The sequence below is a fragment of the Pseudorasbora parva genome, chromosome 11, assembly GCF_024679245.1.
Source record: "Pseudorasbora parva isolate DD20220531a chromosome 11, ASM2467924v1, whole genome shotgun sequence".
Lineage (NCBI taxonomy): Eukaryota > Metazoa > Chordata > Actinopteri > Cypriniformes > Gobionidae > Pseudorasbora > Pseudorasbora parva.
In genome coordinates, this window is record NC_090182.1 from 24,487,474 (window position 1) to 24,510,425 (window position 22,952).

At 39.2% G+C, this 22,952-nt stretch overlaps 1 protein-coding gene across 4 annotated transcripts in view; it reads right to left on the reverse strand.

The window, feature by feature from the left end:
- Nucleotides 1–22,952, reverse strand: part of ebf1a (EBF transcription factor 1a) — a 158,248-nt gene that overhangs the window by 51,488 nt on the left and 83,808 nt on the right. For all 4 annotated transcript variants that reach the window (XM_067457485.1, XM_067457484.1, XM_067457483.1 and 1 more), the window contains exons 7-8: nucleotides 4,245–4,326; nucleotides 705–846 (exon numbers count right to left, since the gene is read on the reverse strand). In XM_067457485.1, coding sequence (XP_067313586.1) covers nucleotides 705–846; nucleotides 4,245–4,326 — 224 coding nt within the window. The remainder of the gene's footprint in view (nucleotides 1–704; nucleotides 847–4,244; nucleotides 4,327–22,952) is intronic.

Genomic DNA, 22,952 nt, shown 5'->3' on the forward strand with positions numbered 1-22,952 from the left:
AAAATAAGATTCAAATAATATATTGCAGTGTATTACCATTTTTCTCATTAGCAAAGCATTACACTTTAAAGGTTCTTCAGTGGACATCTTAATGCACAAGTTTTACCACTGAGGTGGCAAGCAAATTCTTTTTTTACGGACGCCCACATGAGAAACAATTACCATCGAAATCCAGATGTGCTCCACTAGGCCATATCTGCAATTATGTTTTTTTTGTGTGTGTGTTTATTTTGTTCAGTATTAAAATACAGACAGAACAATCTTTTCTTCTGATCAACTGAAGATGGCGCATGGTTATGTGAAATCACCATTTTTGCAATACCATTTATTGACACTAGTTGGGTAGAAATTGCACACTTTAGCTTTAAGCTGTGTCTGAAGATGATGTATTGGAAGAATACAGTGCTAGCCATAGTTGGCAACCATCTGTGCCCATGTAGTAAGACCATGAAATTCAATGGAGTTGGACAAAGTGGCTTAGTTTTGCTGAATGTGCTTGGGACATGGCTGCTATTAGTTAGCTGTTTGCAAATAAAAGAGTTTGTACAATGAAGGATTTGAAGTACAATAAAGGATTTCACAATGGGAATTACACAGACATTGCAGGTGTTAACTCTTTGTTTTTCATTCTTGCTGCCTGTTTCCCCCCATTTTTCTTTTGAAAAACTTTTCACTGTAAACAGAGACACATACAGTACACTCACCGTGTTCCAAGTATGATGGTGTCCCCTCGGATGGGTCCAGTCTGCGAGCTCTCCGTCCATGTTTAGAGTTATTGTGTACAAACATGTTATCAGACACAGCCAGGACGTGTCCATCCACGCTGACCGTCGTGGACACCACCACCTGGAGAAGGCGAACAATGAACTGTACTGCACTTGACCCACAAAGACACACTCTGTCCTTGTATACAAATTAATACACAGCTCAAACAAACAGCTGAAGTGCCGGAGCAGCACATACGCACGGTATGTGTGTAACTGCTGATTGATAAATTGATGTACAGGCACATTTCACCAGAGAGCCTGGAACAATGACAGCAGCTAACAGCTCTCACGGAGCTGAAGACATAGACTAGAGGTGTCTCACAGCAACTGAGGAGCCTCTTGATTTAAATGGCTCTCAGGCTTTGAGAGGTCTCTCAATCTCAAGAGAGGAAGAGGCTTGATGAGACTTGGCAAACACTGCTTACATTATCCCTGTTCTGGGCAGCCACTTCATTCGCTCAAAGCTTCTTTTTCTCTCTCTCTTCTCTCCATCAGTATTTCTTTATATGTTCTCTAGTACTCACACTTTATCTTTTAAGAAACCATTCTTTGTGCTCAAATTACTTTTTTAGCTCAAATTACCTTACTGAAATAGTGGGTGGTAAATTGAATGTGTTCATTCTTTGTATTTATTAATATAACAAATAGAATTATAATAAAAATATAATTTTATATATAATATTTATAGCCATTTCTTGTAACAAATTCAATGATTTTCTAATGTAATGTCTTTGTAATGTCTTGCAAATATTGATACATGTGATTTATTGTGATTATTTGACGTCATGGCGTCATTTTTCGACACGCTGGGTGTTCCATTCATTTCAGTGAGAAACCTTTGGCGTCATACACAGACGCACTGGGTATTGGGAATGTTATCGTCATGGTGAAATTGTATTAGTTTATGATTTTGCCATTATGACATGTTGGAGTGTGTTTTTCAATTTAATCAGCAAGCATAATTTTATTTACATTTATTTTATTTACGCTATTTAGACATGCTTAACATGTCTAAATAACCCAACCCCATCCCATCCCTAAACCTACCCATTTGTGTGAACATGATATAAAACACAGGATATAACATACGTCTGCATCCACGAGTTATTCAAAAAGTTAAATAATCCAAGTTTTCCGAGGCCAAACGATTGATTTGTATGAACACAAACACATCAAATTTCAAATATTGCCGCCCATTACGTGAGATTTCATAGTGAAATTGCATTGGCTCTCGTATTTCGTTACCAATTGCGTCATTACGTCAGCATTGATTGTAAAATGTCATTGGCTCTCATATGTCTTGTGACCGATTGCGTCATGCTCAGTAGTCTTTTGAATTATTTGAATGAGATATTAATGAGTTCGTTGATGGGGGAGATCATCATTTCAGCGATTAAAACATCAAGATGAACTCTGTTCTTGACATGAAGACATCGTATGACTTCAGAAGACTTGGAATGCAACATGAGTTAATACTTTTATACTGTTTTGGTACGTTAAATACTTGTGACCGTACATTTATTTGCCTGTTATGTGTTTTATATTGTTTAGATATGGGTAGGTTTAGGGTAGGAGTTGGGTTAGTTGCTCCAAAATATAAAAGTAGCCTTTACATATTAATAAAATCATGTCTGCTTTTATAAACGCAAATAATTAAATGCGTCTGTTTATGACGCCAAAGGTTTATCATTGAAATTAATGGAGCACCCAGCGCGTCGAAAAATGATGCTTAGGGGCACCTTTAGCGCCTTCTACACGGAAGGCACTTGACCATGCTTCGGATTTTGACGCCTTGGGAGTGAGAACGGGTTGAAAATTGTCATCATAGGTACATGTCCACTGTGAGAGACATAACTTGAAAAACTATAATCCAGAAATCACAATGTATGATTTTTTTTTAAAAATATTTATGTGTATGATACAGCTGCAAATAAGTATTTGAACACCTGAGAAAATCAATGTTAATATTTGGTACAGTATCCTTTTTTTTGCAATTATAGAGGTCAAACGTTTCCTGCAGTTTTTCACCAGGTTTGCACACACTGCAGGAGGGATTTTGGCACACTCCTCCACACAGATCTTCTCTAGATCGCTGAGAAACACGGAGTTTGAGCTTCCTCCAAAGATTGTCTATTGGGTTTAGGTCTGGAGACTGTCTAGGCAACGCCAGAACCTTGATATGCTTCTTAGAGAGCCACTCCTTGGTTATCCTGGCTGTATGCTTCGATTATTGTCATGTTGGAAGACCCAGTCTCGACCCATTTTCAGTGCTCTAACTGAGGGAAGGAGGTTGTTCCCCAAAATCTCGCAATACATGGCCCGGTCATCCTCTCCTTAATACAGTGCAGTAACCCAGTCCCATGTGCAGAAAAACACCCCAAAGCATGATGCCACCACCCCCATGCTTCACAGTAGGGATGGTGTTCATGGGATGGTACTCGTCATTCTTCTTCCTCCAAACACGTTTAGTGGAATTATGACCAAAAAGTTCTATTTTGTTCTCATCTGACCACATGACTTTCTCCCATGACTCCTCTGGATCATCCAAATGGTCATTGGCAAACTTAAGACAGGCCTTGACATGTGCTGGTTAAAGCAGTGGGAACCTTCCGTGCCATGCATGATTTCAAACCATGTCATCTTAGTGTCTTAACAACAGTAACCTTGGAAACGGTGGTCCCAGCTCTTTTCAGGTCATTGACCAGCTCCTCCCGTGTAGTTCCCACTGTATTTCCCACCTTTCTTAGGATCATTGAGACCCAACGAAGTGAGATCTTGCATAGAGCCCCAGTCCAAGGGAGATTGACAGTCATGTTTAGCTGCTTCCATTTTCTAATGATTGCTCCAACAGTGGATCTTTTTTCACCAAGCTGCTTGGCAATTTCCCTGTAGCCCTTTCCAGTGGGGGTATACAATTTTGTATACAATTTTGCTTTTTGGTCTTGGCCATGTTATAGTAGTTTGATTCTTACTGATTCTATGGGGTGGATAGGTGTCTTTATGCAGCTAATAAAACAGGTGCATCTAATTTAGGATAATAAATGGAGTGAGGTGGACATTTTAAAGGCAGACTAACAGGTCTTTGAGGTTCAGAATTCTAGCTGATAGACAGGTGTTCAAATACTTATTTGCAGCTCTATCATACAAATAAATAGTTAAAAAATCATACATTGTGATTTCTGGATTTTTTATTTACTTTTGATCATGCCTCTTACAGTGGACATGCACCTACGATGACAATTTCAGACCCCTCCATGATTTCCAAGTAGGAGAACTTGCAAAATAGCAGTGTTCAAATACTTATTTTCCTCACTGTACTTATGTTAAATAATAACATAATACATGATTTAATCATTAAAATAATGAATTTAATGTTATTAATGACCGTTTTTATGCTGTTATGAACAATGTAAATGCAGTGTCTCCAATTTTGTCACTTTAGTTTAGAAGTGTGAGCATTAAAAGACACGGCTGTACCTGAAAGCGCCGCATGTCTCGTGGGTTCCCTGCATTCTTTAGGCAGTTCTGGTTGCATTTGAGGAAGAATTTCAGGAAAAACCTGGAAAAACAGAAAGAAACGATTTATGAGGTGAAGTCAGGCCATTTAGTTAAAGACATTGGTTCAGAGATTGAGGTAAAGATGGCAGGGTTGTGTGGTATTGACATTAACAGCGTTATGTGCCATCCCTCTAGATGTGGAGTTAACCTACTGCATCTTCCTACTCTCTGCATTCTCAAGGTTATAGTTACATATTCACACACATACAATGAGTAACACATTGGTCTAGGAAATGAAGACCATCTGTCGTGAGGCCAGAAACATGCCTGTCAGCTGAGTGAAGGAGAAGAAAACATGAGACAGATCCAGATGGATTGAAATGTGTTGTCAAAGACACTCCAAAGAGCACCCAGATTCACAATATCTTAATTATCAAGAAATGTATAAAGATGCTGCATCCACTCACTGTATTTATTTACTCATGCTCAACTTCTCAGGGGAACATCTAATATTGTGAATGATACTGTGCCATTCATCAATTAAATGAATAATGTGCCTCAAATGATTTCTAACTGTTTACTGTTTATGCATTTTAATCACAGCATTTTAATGTTAAATCCAGTGGGCTTGTCAGATCTTGTATGGCTGTGGCTTCCCATCGTTTTCCCTCCTTCTCTGTGGTCTGAAATCTACAATATTAATTAACACAGTGGGGTTTCTTTCTTTTTTATCTTCATTTATGATTTTCTTGTTTACTTCACTGGTATAGTAGAACTAACGTCTGTCTGCCGCATCTATCCACTACTGTATTTGCTGTCTGTCACAACTCACACAAATGCATTGACACCCCGCACAAACAGAGATCCTTCAGTAGCCTGCTCACACAGTTACAGTACAGTTGATTACAAAACCCAGATTGCCACAATCTGCGTTTTGGACCTATATATCCACTATATTACACTTAATGAGACACACTTTTACTAAGCTTTGGAAATGGAACAATACCATAAAACTCCAATTGATCAAACTAATAATTTTACTCAAGTAGGTAAAAACGCAAAATTAAAATAAACTTCTTTTAAAGAAATGTAAAAACTTTTGAAAGCTAACTAACTCAAGACTAACACAAACGCAGTCTAACTGTGACATTTTTATAACTTTATTATTATTCAAATTAAATATACATTTTAAAATCAATGTCCCCAAAATGGAGGTTTTGTCAGATTTAGTTAACTTCTACAGTCTTGTTTAATATATTTGTGTACTCATTAATTGTTCTCTTCATAAGCTATAATACGTATTTAGTTTTTATTTTATTTTTATTTTTAGATAAATGCATACTTGAATACATATAAAGATTTTCATAAAGTTTAGTTCTTTTAGGCCGGGGTACGGTTAGACTTTGGATTAAGGCTCGTCTGTAGTAGCCTATATAAAAAAAAATAGAAGTCAGTGGAAAGCCCACACCATGACAGAAAAACAAACGTGTGTGTGTGTGTGTGTGTGTGTGTGTGTGTGTGTGTGTGTGTGTGTGTGTGTGTGTGTGTGTGTGTGTGTGAGTGTGTGTGAGAGAGAGAGAGAGAGAGAGAGAGAGAGAGAGAGAGAGAGAGAGAGAGAGAGAGAGAGAGAGAGAGAGAGAGAGAGAGAGAGAGAGAGAGAGAGAGAGAGAGAGAGAGAGAGAGAGAGAGAGAGAGAGTTCAGCTGTCTTGTTAGCAATGGAATTTAAGAAGTGTCTGTGTGCACTGGCTGGGATTCGTCCAGGATAATCGGTCCAGGTCTCATCCTTTGCTCTTTAATCTACTGTTTGTGTCACCCCTCTAACATCTACATTACACATCCATGTGTATCAAACTATTTATCCCTCTTTCAAGCTTTTGTGCCCAGTAGCATGTCAGATGGAAAATGCAAAACATATGCATATAATTGTATACATATACATGGGTTTGTAAGTAATTTGTAAGTGCATGAAACAAAAATATATATGATAGTGCACCGTGCATATAGATCAGATCTAGTATTTGCAGCTCAGTGGGATGCATTGATAAAAACATGTTTGTGTGTGTGTTATCCCGTGCCGTTTGGGTAAACAGATTAGCGCTACAGACCTCGTCTATAATATCATTTAAGAACTCTAAGCCGTGGCTTCTTCCCCGTGGATTCCCTCTGCCACTGACCTGTCCCTTATTCTTCAGCGCTCTCGCTTTCCTTTTCTTTCTCTCGTTCCTGCTTTGTGTGGAGATAAGTCTGGGCTTAACCTCATCTCTGACATCACGCTCTCATAGTCCTCCTAAATCCCCTGCAAAACCCTGGGTGCCCTCACTTTAGGAAGACATCCTTTGTCTTTCTTTCCCTCCGCTCTACGGATTTGTCCTTCTGGTCTCCTAACCGCACGCCACGTTCACATAAACACTCACTCATAGTTTTTAGAGCCCTCATCCACATGTGTAATGTGTATATAGTTTGACTTTGCTGACCCCTTAGCTCCATTATCAATGGCAAGAATACTCCAATGCCTGCCAGAACAGGGAGGGTACGTGTAATCACATGTGTAATGTTTAATAAAGTGCTTACTGTCCCCTCTGTGGGGCACTTCGGACAGGGACCTTATGCTTTTAGAAGAGATTGGACGGTACGTTGCAAATGGCACGGCTAAGAGCACTTCAATTAGAAAGGGCTATTACCACAGTCAGCGTGAGGAAGAGGGCAACGCTCCAAGTGTCTGATGGGTAGGACGAGTTTGAGTCAGATCACAGAGCCTGACCTGTCATACATACTGCTCAGCTTAATAACTCTTACAATGTACTTTTAGACACATCAGAGCAGCTACTAATGAACGTGTAACTGAGATGGAAAGAATACAGATGATGGTGTGAAAGAATGAGAGAGTGAATCCCATGGAGTGTTTATTGCTCCCTACACCCTTCAAAATAAAGGTGCCAGGAAGAAACCAAAAATAGGGGTTCACAGTAATGCCACAGAGGAACCATTTTTGGTTCCCCAAAGAACCGTTTTGTGAAAGGTTCTTTAAAGAACCATTTTTTTTCTTCTAAACATTTTATAGTCTATAGGGTCATATTGCACTACAAATAACCTTTTGTGCAATGGAAAGGTTCTTTGGATATTAAAGGTTATTCATGGGACCATACACCCTGCCAAAGAAACATTTAAGAACCTTGATTTTGAACACAGTGATTTAAAAATGTAGCCTGACAAGCCAGACCCACATCAAGATGTTTGGTCTGGAAACTCACCATAGACAGGGCTCAATCCGAGGGGCGGGATAAACGGTTCTCTTTCAAACTCCCTCTGCACGTGATAGGATACAACCAACCAGAGCAACGAAGGTGAAACAGAGCTTGTTGATAGATTAAACATTCGCCGTATCCGGTTAGCAAAACTCCGAACACATCTTCCCTTCTTAAGAATGACTTCAGTACCGTTCTTTGTTCTTTTCTCAGAGAAAAGCTTAACTCCAAGTCTTCCAGAGTCACGGTCAAAGCTGATTCGAAAGACCGCCGTTCGCCAGTTTCTGTGTTTACTAGAAGCACGCAAACGCAACTCGGCCGTCGTCATTATGGCCCCGCCCACCGACTCTATACACGATGTGATTGGCCCGGCAAGAGTTAGGGGAATACAGCTCAGAAGGGTATTGAGAGTTGCTAGACGACACTCGCAGGCAGATTAAATTTGCTGCCGCTAGGGTGCATCTAGATTTCTAGGCTATTAAAAATGTATTTCATGAAGGAAAAGCTGAATTTTCAGCATCATTGCTCAAGTCTTCTAGCTTAGAAATCTAGACGCACCCAAGCGGCCGCAAATCTAATCTGCCTGCGAGTGTCGTCTAGAAACTCTCAATACACGTCTGAGCTGTAATCGCCAAACTCTGGTAGAGCCAATCACATCGTCGGTGGGCTTAACATAATGACGACAACCGAGTTGCACTCATGCTTCTAGTAAACACAGAAACTGGCGAACGGCGGTCTTTCGAATCAGCTTTGACCGCGACTCTGGAAGACTTGGAGTTAAGCTTTTCTCTGAGAAAAGAACAAAGAACGGCACTGAAGTCATTCTTAAAAAGGAAAGATGTGTTCTGAGTTTTGCCGACCGGATACGGCGAATGTTCAATCTATCAACCGTCTATTCTATCAACGAGCTCTGTTTCACCTTCGTTGCTCTTGGTTGTATATCGCGTGCAGAGGGAGTTTGAAAGACAACCGTTTATCCCGCCTCTCAGATTGAGCCCTGTCTATGGTGAGTTTCCAGACCAAACATCTTGATGTGGGTCTGGCTTGTCAGGCTACAAGTCTTCAGTTTCACACAAACCTTCAGAAATATTTCTAATATGCTGATTTGCTGCTCAGGAAAAATTTCTTATTTTTCATTTCTCTTAATCAAAAGGCCAAAATGTAATGATAAATGATGGTGGTACTGTTTAATATGAAAATAATCCAGGTGATTTTGATGATTTAAAATATGTATACGCCTTCTTATTTGTTTCTTGACCGATGGTAATCATGATGGCAATAATTACTTGTGGGTTTTAAACCCACGAGTAGCTTTTCCTCGTTTGGTTTTACCCCAAAAATGTGTGGTATTCAGGTAATGTGCAGTGACTTCTAGGAAATGTTCCATCCCCTTTCCCTGTGATGTGATGTAGTGATGTAATATTGTTCCCTATGCATTTTGTAGTGCCCTTTAAACTGAACAGAGATGGTCAAATGCCCTATGCAGTTCCCTTAAAGAGAGGAGGTAAGAGTGAATGTCAGGGTGAAAAGGGAGAGCAATGAATTAAAGCAGCAGTCGAGGGCTGATGGGGTTGGCGTAGGCAGGGTTAATGTAATCCTCATCAAATTGACCTTTGACCTCAGTCAGTCTCAGGGTCACATCTGTCCGCTCAGCTCTGGCCCATTAATTAACTCTCCAGCAGGCTCGCCTGACTCGGACTTTAACTTTGCCGTTAAACCTTCAGTGTTGTTCTCCTCAAATCTCAGCTGAGGAATGATTCACAAAAACGCTTTCGCTGGTTGTCAAATTAAATAGTTACAAAACACCCACGCGGAACGTGGTCTTTACAATCAGACACCCACTCAGAGTGCGGCGATTACAGAAAAATGCACTTTAATAAACAGAAGAGCATTTGGGAAATTTTCTGCTGCCCCTCATCGAGTTGGAGTCTCTCCTAAAAAGCACATCAAACAAAATCAAATTGCCCACCATGTTTGCAATGATACTTGCCCAAGTCACTAGCGCCATTGATTTAAATGCATTTGACTGTAGCTGTGAGGGTGGTTTCAAATGAATGATAGCGGCGTGCAGAGAGAGCGGCCGTTCTGGAGTCAGCACTAACTGCGGCAGCATGGCATAAAAGCATGTGGCATGTGCGAGTATGGTATTACCCACACTCTCAGTAAATGAGACCAAGTCAACGGCACCAGCCATCAATTATTCAGAGGCTGAGATGGCAATTATGGCACTGAGCACAACCAACATGAATATTTTATGAAGGCTAACGCAGACCATAAGAGTGTGAGAGGGGGAGACAGAGAGAAAGAGAATATAAATGTGCCCATTTCTGGGAGACACAGCCAATGCCAGTTCTTGCCATGGAGAGACACTCAAAGTGCCATTCGGTATGGCATGATATCTCTCTTCATCCGCTCTCTCCTCACCTTACACCATCTTATCTTCATTCCCGTCTCCCAGAATGCCTGGTGAGACAGCAGCATGGGCTGTCTTAATGGGAGCAGGGGCAGATGTCCTCTCAAGGCAGCTCTCCATTACCTCTACTGCGTGGGCACGATAGGAATGTTGCAGTTGTTTAAAACATAGAGTTTGAGTTGTGGCTAATTGAGTAAGGCGACACCATGTTGACGAGTGATAGGCTAATCTTCTGAGCGGCAGCGCTAAAGCCGGGCGGCCCTGTAACTTTTTAGCCCCCTCTAGAAAAACATATTGCTCACGCTTTGAAAATATACATGTGCATCGGTTAGCCTCCCTCCGGAACGGTCTCTAATTTTCTTGTATTTCCTTCAAGACCAGATACTGCAAATAAAATAATAATAACGCAGAGTAGAACAATCTGACAGCTACAGCAAGTCTAACCTTCCCCTCTCTCCGCCTTCAGGCAAGCTGAGACCAGTAGGCATGTTGTGCTGACAGCTCTAAAATTGCTTACAATACACATCTCCAAAAGATCTGTCCCAGGCAACAAAAAAAAAAAAAAGAAAAAAGAAAAGAAAGAAATATCACCGGCTTGCTTAGCTGGTCTTTCAGATGTCTTATTTTTCCCTCCTCCCTCCATTTATTATGGCTGGATTTCTGCACTGGCCTGCGAGTTTGGTGCCAAATGCAACCGAAGAACTATTTCAGAAAGAGAGAGAGAGAGAGAGAGAGAGAGAGAGAGAGAGAGAGAGAGAGAGAGAGAGAGAGAGAGAGAGAGAGAGAGAGAGAGAGAGAGAGAGAGAGAGAGAAATCGCGAGCGAGCAAAGAGAGTTCTCTTATCATAACATCAGAGCAAAAGAATTTGCACTCTCTGTCTTCCATTGTCTTGACTATTTTTTATTTCTTTTTTGGTGGTGGTGGTGAGAGGGGGGCGTTATTTATTTTTAGCCCTATTTTAGTGAATGTTTGTAGACTGCTTTGGTACACAGAATGCACTTATTTATTAAAAGCCTCAAATGTATCATGTTGAATATTAACCCTCTGGGGTCTAAAGGTGTTTTTAGGCCTTGGAGTAGAGTTGACACCCTGACATTGGTGTGTTGTTCAGTTGCTTATAAACACATTAATGGCTAAAGTCTGATTACACTATATTCAGCACAAACAGGGCTACAATAATATGTGAGCAACATGTATGTATTTTTCTACATTAGAGAGATTTCCTTAAAAATCAATTTAAAGTTTGCACCTGAAATATTTTGTAACATTAGAACATTCTGGTCGTATGACGTTCTGGTCATAACATATTTTGTAACATTACTATATATATAGTAAAGAGTAAAGACTTTTATAATGTTACCAAAGAGGTCAGCTTCAAACTTCAAATTGTGAATTTCTGCTTCTGCTTTTGAAGTTTCTAATCATAAAAAAAATCCTGAAAAAAAAGTTTCCACAAAATATTAAGCAGCACGTTGATAATAATAGGATTTTTTTCCTGAGAAAGAAACCAGCATATTGGAATGATTTCTGAATGATCATGTAATACTGAAGTCTGGAGTAATGATGCTGAATTTTTTTATTTTTTTTATTTTGCATCACAGGTATAGATTAATAGATTTTTACATTTATTAAAATAGAAACCCTTTATTTAAAATTGAAATAATATGTCACAATATTTCTTTTTTAATTGTATTTTTGATCAAATAAATGTAGCCTTGGTGAGTGTAAGATACTTATTTTAAAAACATAAAAAGGTAGTGTATATTATGTATATATGAGCTAAAAGACAAAAAAAAGTGAGTTTTTGAGATCGTGCGACCAACCAGTTATAATTTTCTTAAGCCTCCTCTTATTGGAAACTTTCACTAGTGGAATATATGAGTCACGGCTGACTGCAAATACCAATTTACACAATGGCGTCACATGGTGTTTGCATTATGTTGTATCCATGCTACTTGTTGTTAGTTTAAGGGTGCGTTCACACTTGTATTTGGATTTGTTTGGTCCGGATCAAAAAACAAAAACAAAACATATAATCCTAGTCCGCTTAGCGTTCACACTGGCATTTTTAACATTGAACCTAAAGTTACCGAACCAAAGTCATAGGGATACGGTCTCAATCTGATTGTTTGGCTTTATGACGTATATATTCTGCGAGCTTGCTTACCGAACATTCAAAACAATGCTGTGTGCTGGATTAAACGTGATAATTTTATGTGTGTTCATATGGTTTTATTTTTACCAGCTGAGAACTCACGAAGCGCTCATAAAATGTTCAAAACATTCAAAACATTACCAGGATTTCCTCCGTTGTAAACGAAGATCTGCTGCAAAGAGACGGCAGTTCTTTACCTCCTTGCTGGTCCACGTTTGCCCTTTACTCATTTTGAATACACCGATCTTTCCATGTCGTCAAATCAGCTGACTTGAAGCATCGCATCTTGTGACATTACGTCTTGTTTTTGGTTGGTTTACATGTCTTTGGTCCATGTTGCATTCATATATCAATCGAGCTGCACCAGAGTTCATTTGAAAGCAGACCGAGACACATCTTTTTAGTGGTCTCGGTCCGCTTGTTTGGTGCGCAACAGGGTTTGGATGGCAGTGTTCTGTTCAAATGAACCGCACTAACTGAGCAATCACACCAGGGTTCGTTTTAATCGAACCAAACATGACAAGTGTGAACATCTAACTCCAAGACGACTCTGTATTGTCCAGCTAAACACTTTAAAAAATACCTTTGAAGGATCATAGTATTGTATTCTGACTTCAGAGAGGGTCCAATTATTGAGGCCAGTTATTTTCACTATGCTAAAGCTCGATGAATCGCTGCATTTCCTCTCTTTGACAATTCATTGGAGTCTTAAGTCATTAATACCTGGGCTGTGACGATTTAAGATCAATGAATGGAAGAACAACCCTCTACGAAATAACAATAAAGAGTTGACTGAGACAGAAAGAGTGAGCGAGAGACAACGAACGTGAAAGAGGAGAGCGAGGAGAGAAATTTCACATCAGACAGCAGGACCAGACCCAGGAGACGAGTGCAGTGTAGATGGGAGAATTATTTTACATAATAAATGCTTCAAATTCAAGCCTGTAATTGATAGCTGAAGCCAGGGAACGATGTGCAGCCACCACACATGGGTTTTGGGGAGCTGTCAATCAAATGCTGCCACTGGAGGTCGGATAATGATTGTCATATGACAACTGCCTGATTTAATGTAATCATTGCAGCTAAAGCTATTGTTTACAAGTGCCAGTGGAGCTGTCTGAGAGAGCAGACCTGCAGTGGTACAGCAGTCGATTGTGTAATAAGTCAAACTTCAGTTCAGTAGAGGAGGGTTTGGAGAGTCCAAGTGGAAATATCTGCTCCAAGTTTGCAGCTGTTTCATATATTTACACTTTAAACCCTTCCTTAACAAATGTAATTGACTAATTCAGCACAAATGACCCTAGTTTTAGCTAATCATACAGAAAGCTATGGACAAACAGATATTTCTGTAAACAGACTCTGTGCTCACAAATTAATTGTACCGCTCAGAGGGAAATACAAGATCCCACACAATAGATTCAACATGATGTGAACTGCACAAATAATGCCTCTAAGGTGTAAAGCAAAAAAGTATGTTAAATTCATTCTGTTGTGCATAATTTACAAATCTTAAACTAAATGTACAAGAAAAGAGAGTAAGGGAGAGCGGGAAAGAGACACAGAGAGAGAGAGAGACCACCCTCCTGTATATTTCAGAGGCTGTAGGCAAACACCTCAATAATTCATGATGGAGAGATTGATTTTTTTTCCTTTGGCGAGAGGCAGCAGATGTGGCAGGGATGAAGGAAGGGAGGGATGGATGGAGGGAGGAAGGGTGTGAAATGGAGGGGTGGTAGAGGGACAGCGCAGGCCTGAGGGTCAGCAGCCAGTGGGATCATTAGACCGCCTGCTTTTTGTGTGAAGACGACTTTACAGCACACTGTTACTCACTGCCACAGGGCTCCAACAAACTGGCCTGAGTAATACTTAGCTACTCACACATCCCTATAATCCCTATAAAAAAACACCAGAACAGAAGGATGTGGTCAGATTAACCTCAAAGGAATATTGCTTTTTGACCTAATGCTATGAATCTGATGAAAACAGAATACTTTCGATTCAAAACAGCTTTATATGGATAGATACGTCACATTCCTTTCTGGTACCTTTGTAGAAGTAAAGCTTACTTTTTAGCCATTTGTGAGATTCATTTAATGATTATTTATAATTTTGCAGTTTTGCACTTTATGTAAAGATAACTCATGACAATAATAAGTTTCAATTCGGAATTATAATTAGTTATTTCATTAGGTATCATGAACTAACAATGAATTTAGTTTTTACAGTATTTATTTATTAATCTATTTATTTATTAATATATATATATATATATATATATATATATATATATATATATATATATATATATATATATATATATATATTAAAGTTGAATTAATTTATAAATGCTGTTTATTTAATTGTTGATTAATTTTATTCATAATACATAAAGTAATGTTAATCTATACCTCAAACTTAAAATGTTACAATGTATTATTATGTGAATAAATTAACATTAACCTAGATTAATAAATGGGTAGTATTGTTCATTGTATTATATATTATAATTTCAAGTTATTTCAAGCTATTGCAATTAAATATTTGTAATAAATTGCATTGTATGCAAAGTATTACCATCTAAATACTTGTTGATGATTGTCGAACAATGGCAATTTCTCACTAACCAACTAATGAGAAATAAGCTGTTGCTGTTACAAGAAACCTTTACTTTTTGTGATTTTGTTCAGATTGGATTACTCAAAAAACTCCTGTAAATACCCCATGAGATCATTATAGTAGTCTTGTGGCTTTTAGTGCATATGTGTTTAAAAGTATAGGATTAGGCTATGAAAGATGTAAATGTATAGAATTGAAGATGAGAAGCTTTGAGGGTTGAGCTAGAACTGGAAGGCACTCGTTTACTGTTCTTTGATATAGAAATGATGAGGCTAGAGAAAAGAGCAGAGCAGAGAGAAATGTAAAGTAGGGACTCTGTTCCCCCTCGCGTGTCTGATGGAATCAACTCTCTGTGGATGTGACGGGACGGCAGGTGAGGCTTTGAGAGCGAGCGACATCCTTTTGTCATCGCCTGCTCTCACAAATAATTCATGGCATCAGAGGAAAGGGGAGCGAGGGAGGCGTATTGACAGCTACCACTTCTACTTGCCTTCACCTGTCTTATCCAGTCACCCGCAGATGGGACGCAAAGGACAGAGGGACCTTTTCACGGAGAACGAGTGTGCTGCCTTTCTCTTCTACTGACCTAATTAGAACTCATTCGCTCCCTGCCTACGTTTCCTCTCATCCGGAGTGTCTCACTAAATCCTGATCGCTCTTTTAACGCACAACAAAGGGGGTCCAGGTGCAGACGTAAAATGCCATGGGGCACTATTTAAAGTCAAACTCAGACTCTCTAATTTCAAAATAAAAAAATTGAACTGTTATTTATGTCAGTTTATTCAATGTATCGCTAATTAATCAATGTATAGAGTGGTGCAGGTATGACGTCAGAACTTGGAAGTCGAATTTGCTGCTGGTTCTTTTTCCTATGGGGTTTTGTAGAACAAAAGTAGAGATGCACTGATCGACTGGCCAGGGATCGGAATCGAGGGATTTTCCGCATAATCGTCCCAGACCAGTGGCCGGCCGGTCAGTCTCTTTTTTGTTGCCAGTGGCATAGGCAATAAAGTCTGCTACGCGTTGGTACAGAAACATCAAGATCTTTATATCATCAAGATAAGTTTGTTTTAACTTATATTACTATTGTGTAGTACTTTTTGTATTACTATTATATAGTACACTCACCTAAAGGATTATTAGGGACATATTATCGGAACTGCCTTAATTCTACGTGGCATTGATTCAACAAGGTGCTGAAAGCATTCTTTAGAAATGTTGGCCCATATTGATAGGATAGAATCTTGCAGTTGATGGAGATTTGTGGGATGCACATCCAGGGCATGAAGCTCCCGTTCCACCACATCCCAAAGATGCTCTATTTGGTTGAGATCTGGTGACTGTGGGGGCCATTTTAGTACAGTGAACTTATTGTCATGTTCAAGAAACCAATTTGAAATGATTTGAGCTTTGTGACATGGTGCATTATCCTGCTGGAAGTAGCCATCAGAGGATGGGTACATGGTGGTCATAAAGGGATGGACATGGTCAGAAACAATGTTCAGGAAGGCAGTGGCATTTAAACTATGCCCAATTGGCACTAAGGGGCCTAAAGTGTGCCAGGAAAACATCCCCCACATCATTACACCACCACCACCAGCCTGCACAGTGGTAACAAGGCATGATGGATCCATGTTCTCGTTCTGTTTACACCAAATTCTGACTCTACCATCTGAATGTCTCAACAGAAATCGAGTCTCATCAGACCAGGCAACGTTTTTCCAGACTTCAACTGTCCAATTTTGGTGAGCTTGTGCAAATTGTAGCCTCTTTTTCCTATTTGTAGTGGAGATGAGTGGTACCCGGTGGGGTCTTCTGCTTCTGTAGCCCATTCACCTCAAGTTATAGTTATAATAATTACAATTAAATAATTGTAGTTGCGTGTAGAGGCTTCACAAATGCTTTGCTGCATACCTCGGTTGTAACGATTGGTTATTTCAGTCAAAGTTGCTCTTCTATCAGCTTGAATCAGTCGGCCCATTCTCCTCTGACCTCTAGCATCAACAAGGCATTTTCGCCCACAGGACTGCTGCATACTGGATGTTTTTCCCTTTTAACACCATTCTTTGTAAACCTTAGAAATGGTTGTGCGTGAAAATCCCAGTAACTGAGCAAATTGTGAAATACCAGCCCGTCTGGCACCAACAACCATGCCACACTCAAAATTGCTTAAATCCCCTTTTCTTTCCCATTCTGACATTCAGTTTGGGGTTCAAGAGATTGTTGACAAGGACTTCCTCTCTAAATGCATTGAAGCAACTGCCATGTGATTGGTTGATTAGATAATTGCATTAATGAGAAATTGAACAGGTGTTCCTAATAACCCTTTAGGTGAGTGTATAATCAACCCGATCACATATGAATGCATATCAATAGTACAATGTGCAATCTCGTGGAATGTATATGGCAAAATGAGGCATTTTGGCGTGCATATGCTACACTATTTTTTTTATTATATATATAATAATAATAATAACAACAATACATTAAGTGTTATTTTTAAAGGAACAATCATACAATGTTTCTTCCATGTTTTAAATTGAACAGTAATCCTCTAATGTGCAGCACTTTGCCAGAAAATGGAAGCGTTTAATTTAATTTAAAGTCATTAAAAATAAATTAATGTTTTGTGCCTTAATTTGATTCCCTGAAAAACTAAAATACTTCTGATTTTTTTTTAATTATTATTATCGGGCCTTATTATTGTAAACAAATTAATAATTTGTGTTTTTTTCTTAACTATCTTTATTCTATTGCATTTATTTGTGCTGTTGCTTGTTTATTTGTTAGGAAAATCCTAAAGGAACCATAGGTGTCCTAAAGGATCATAGGTGAGCTCTTAAAAATAAAGATTCTTTATTAGAGCCTTTCCATTGCACAAAAGGTTCTTTACAGTGGCAAAGAGTTCTTAAGATTATTAAAATGTTCATCACACTAAGAATAAATGGTTGATTAAAAGAATTAAAAGAATGATTCACATGAACCGGGGAACCCAAAAAGGTTCTGCTAAGGCACTGCTTCGAAAAACCCTTTTTGGAACCATTATTTTAAGAGTGTAGTGTATTTAAAAGCCTGACAGAAGGAAAAGATGCGCAAAAGTGGGATGTGTGACTCTATTAGTGCTCTTGAGCGGGTGACTGTGAGGTGGAGTGTCTCAGCCGCCTGGTAATCTGCTCCTGATAATTTATTATTTACATTATATTAGACAACCGCGCGCAGTCAGACGGAAGCGCTACAAAACTGCAGCATATTGATTTTAACAGCGCACTGTCTGCAGCGATTTGTGGCGGCATAGGGGCTGTCGCCGAGTGCCAGCCTTGCAGGATCACAGGGACAGGATGCCACTGTGCTACATGCTAATGCGCACTTTAAACATTAAACACTAGGAGGTGCTGTAATTGCTCTGACAGCTGACAGGTGACCAGCAGAGTGTAACACACACTGCTGTCTCTCCCCTCCTCCTCCTACCGACAGCGCTTCTCTCCTTCTCACTGGTCTCTTTTGGTTGAACCCTGCTCTCTCCATCTTTCCGGAAAAGGAGGGATGGAAGTTGTGATACTCAATTCTGCCTGAACGAAGTAGCTAATTAGAAGAGGAGGATTATGGGCAGCGAGATAAGAGGAGGAATTTTTCACTAGTCCAAGATAGATGGGGTCCGCAGTAGCGTGCTGAAGGTGCCGTCACCTTTTCATTAGCATCTCCGTTAATTACTGGTTCCGGGCTGTTTGGAGTTAGCATCATTAGCCCGATAGTGCTGGAAATATTAGTACAGCAAATTGGTGTGGTTTTCAATTGGGTTAAACAGGAAAACATTCAACCTTCATATAAAAAGGGTTCAGCTTTATTAAATTAGCCTCCTGCAAATGAGTACAGTTTGCCCTATCGTGCCTCCCAGCACAAATTTACCAAAATAATTACACAGCCGGGCTGCCGATGCCGTCATATTTTAATAATCTCACTTTCTCGCTTTCATTAAATTAAGATGGGGTTTATGTGTCACTTTAGTACAATTAAACACACAATCACAACCTGAGAAAATAGCTAACATCAAAGTGGTAATAACTTTTAAATAATCCCTGTAGCGACCAAAATTATTACACTAGATATAATAAACATCTTGGTAATTGCCAGCAGTACGGCATCCTCAGTGGGACATTTTTTTTGATCTGCGGTACGGGCCGCGTCAAGATAAAACTACAGAGCAGAGAGAGGAGGGGCCAGAAGGAGCCGAGAGACAAGAGCTCTAATTATAAGAACATGAAACACTTCCTAAATAGCTACTAAATGAGGAAACCAAATGGGTCTGGTGATATTACGGTTTAAAATACACTTTAGACAAGTTGGCCTGGTTAAAAGAAACTTTCAAAGACACAAACGCAATCAGCTGTAAAAAAACAAAACAAACAAACAAACAAATTTTTGGAATAATATGAGTAATGGAATTACTGGGTTGATTTAAAATGTACATATAAGATAAGAAAGCCAAGAAAGTAAGTTAAGAAAGCCACATGTTTGGGATAAGCAGATAAATAAGGAAGCCTGTTTAGAGGAGTAAAACAAATCATTTAAAATAAATTAAAAAGTTAATTGTGAGAGAAGGTTTAAAATAAGGAATTATTGCACATTATTGTGCCATTTTGTGAAGTATACAGTCCCAATTGTGAGAAATTTGCAGTCATGGGTATAAAGTAATGGTTGCGGCATAAAAAAAAAAAAAAAAAAAAAAACACTTCCATAATTTAGAAGTTTTTTGTTTTTCTCAATGAATGTATTGTTTATTCAGCAAAGGTGCATTAAAAGTGACAGTACTGACATAATGTTGCAAAAGATTTCAATTTCAAATAACTGCTATTCTTTTGAACTTTCTATTCCTCAAAGAAACCGGAAAAAAAATGTTTCACAGTCTCCAGAGAAATACACAAATTATGAAACACTGAGAAAAGCACAAGATCAGCATATTTGAATGATTTCTGAAGGATTATGTGACTAAAGACTGGAGTAATCTGGAGTAATCTGCTGGAACTTCAGCTTTGCATCACATGAATACGTAAAAAATGTTACTGTTCAGATAATCTTAGAGTAGGACAGCTCTTGAATCTTAGCCTCACAATATAGGCTCCTCTAGGGAGAGATGGAAGTTTCAGGCCGTCCCTTGAGTGGCCCCTGTGCCCTTTAGTGTTTGACTCTCCGCTGTGACCCGAGAACAAAGGTTCTTGATAACTTGCATCTATTTTACACATTAACCATGACCATATTAACAACAGAATATGATCAACTCGACTATAATCATCCAGCAAGTCCACAACATAAGTAGGATTAATAGAGCATGTCGTGTGTCACTGAAGGTGCAGTGCACTAAAAACCTTATCTGATCCATATTAATGGCCCTTGAAGAATGGAGTTAACCTGTGGGATCCATCCTTCTCACCTCTCAATTAAAAGCTTCCCTCCCTCCCAACCACACATACACAACACTCAAGTGGTGCTCCATCTCTATTACCCAGAAGGCATTAGCCAGTCTGTTTCTTTATCCAATCAGATGGAGGTTCCATTCTCTTTTCTTCCCTGCCCAGTTCCTTTTTTGTTCCCCTCTGACAGTCTGTATAAATAGCTTGGGATGAAGTCATTCCTCAAGCACTGCTGGCAGGCCCTTTCATTATTTACAATATTTACTTCAGGGGGGAAGTCACGGCTTGCCGTCAGATTTATCTGTCTGAGAAATGAGCTCCGCTATGCAGATCATCTCCAGAACAAAAGCGACACGCCGGCGTGTTGCGCTGCCACACTAATTTGGTTCATGAAGTGTGTAACGCAGTCCTCTTTGGCAGGGGGGCTTCATTTGTCTCTGACTTTATTAAACTAATATATAACAATCTTCTTCATGCTCAAAGCTCCGGCGCACGGACTGCGTTCCCTGAGCGGAGCGCAACACTGTTTCAGAGTAGAAACAGACGGCAAAACAATGCTATTTATCTAGCAGAGGTGTTGCCCGGTTTGTTTTTTTCAGGTCTATTTGTTCTTCAAACTAAATTCAACTGTTAATGTTCAAAAGTCTGAGACTTGTAACCTTTTTTAATGTCTTTGTAAGAATAATAAAATTAAAATAAATTAAATTAAATTAGATTACATTTCAAAATGTAGTTTATTTCTGTGATGGCAAAGATGAATTTTCAGCATTATTGCACCAGTCTTCAGTGTCACATGATCCTTTCGAAATGATTTGCATATCCTGATTTGCTGCTCAAGAAACATTAATTATGTCAAAAGAACACTATAATTGAAATATTTTTTTAAAAATCTTTACATTTGATTCATTTAATGCATCCTTTCTTACAGTAAAAAGATCTCAGTGACCCCAAACTTTAGCGCAAGTGTAAATATTGTCTGGTGTATGTGACCAAAAAAAAAAAGTATTATTATTATTACAATTTACAATTATGAAAGCACAAAAATACATAATATTAGAATTTAAAACACTGGTAACACTTTATTTTGATAGTCCACTTTAGACATTCTACTAACTATAAGTAACTTTGCAACTACATGTCAACTAACTGTCATTAGAGTATTTGTAGACTGTCTGATTAATATTTACTAAAACTTTATTTTGTCGGTTCCCCAACAGACATTCTACTGACTATAAGTAAATTGGCAACTACAATTCAATTTATTCTACTAACCCGAACCCTAACACCTCACCGTAACCAACCAGTCTACTGACAGTCTACTAATACTCTAAGGAGAGTTAGCTGACATGCAGTTGCAAAGTTACTTATAGTTAGTAGAATGTCTAAAGTGGACTATCAAAATAAAGTGTAACCAAAACACTTTATAATATTCTGGAATATTCATATCAGTTTATTTGTAAGTTATTTTTTGTTGTACTTACCATAGTAATGACAGTAAAATATGCATAATTGTATGGTACTAACCCCTAATTCTACCCTAACCCTACAGTAATACATGTAGATAATTACTATTAATCAGTACTTAAATATTTAATTACACTATGAAATAAAGTAAAATAAAGTGTAAAAAGGTATTTTTTTAATAACACTTTTTTACACATTTCCCAAAGCAACTTTAAAGAACGGCAGAATCCTCAAACCAAATGTGGCTGTGGCAAGGGAAAAACTCAAGAGGAAACATGACTCAGCAGGAGACTGGCACATATTTAAATAAATGTATCTAAATAAAGTATAGGCGCATATATAAATGTTAATTTGAACAGATGTATTCCATTTAAGTAAAATAAAACTGAATATTCTGAAATGTATCACAACACATATTATAACAGATTAATTCATTTTGGAGGCATTTTTGTCACTTTTGGTGACATTTGTTGTTGCCCTGAGTCCTGGGTAGATTCTGACCCTGGTCTATAATCTTCTAAGAAATATTATCACATCTCATTTTGAGTTCACTAAACCTTCTGAAGCACAAGGAGAGAAATCGTGGGAACTCTACAGTGCATGTGAAAGTGATGTGTGTCAAGAGAAGAACAATAATCAGACGGATGTGTCTATCATCACAAGGTAGTCTCAGATCCTGCCTCCCCCCGCTGTTGGGCTGAACCCTGGGGAGGGTGTTAATTCAAACCACATGTTCGGCTTTCAGCTGCCACTCCACTAGCTGAGACCTACGACTCCTTCATCTGCTGCAGGAGCTGTGATTTTGGGGGACTCCTCTGCATCTTGGGGGTCTCTTGAGGAGTTTCACACTCAAATATATATCTCGTTTTCCTAATTAAACCTCGTTCATAGTTACAGCTCGTTATTTGCGTCGCAATACCCTCCTCCACTTTTTTTTTCTATGTGTGTGTGTGTGTGTGTTTGGGAGGAATGTTACCTGCTTTCGGGGGCACAGGCCATGTATCACTGACACTTCATCTCAGCCTGACTGCCTTGTTTCCGTAGTGACCCCTTTCCCCTAGCTGCCTCGTGGTATTATTTAAGGAGATTTATGAGGTAGTGTCCCGTGCCAGGAGCTACGGAGGCAGACGCCTCGGGGGCCGAGGCACAACGAGGGGGGCCCATTAATAACCCACAGCCAGGCCTTCGCTCCCAGTCAGGACCGTGGAGACTCGGGTTCCTCCCCCTTTTGAGTGACCGTAAGCTAGCAGGCAGCTTTCGGTACCTGAGTCCCACACACAGAGGTGGGGTAACGGATCTGGCAAGCACGTGGGCTCCTGCCGAGGAGCTCCGCAGAGCAGCCGCTTGTGATGGATGGGAGGAGGCAGATGCTATCTGAGCTCAGG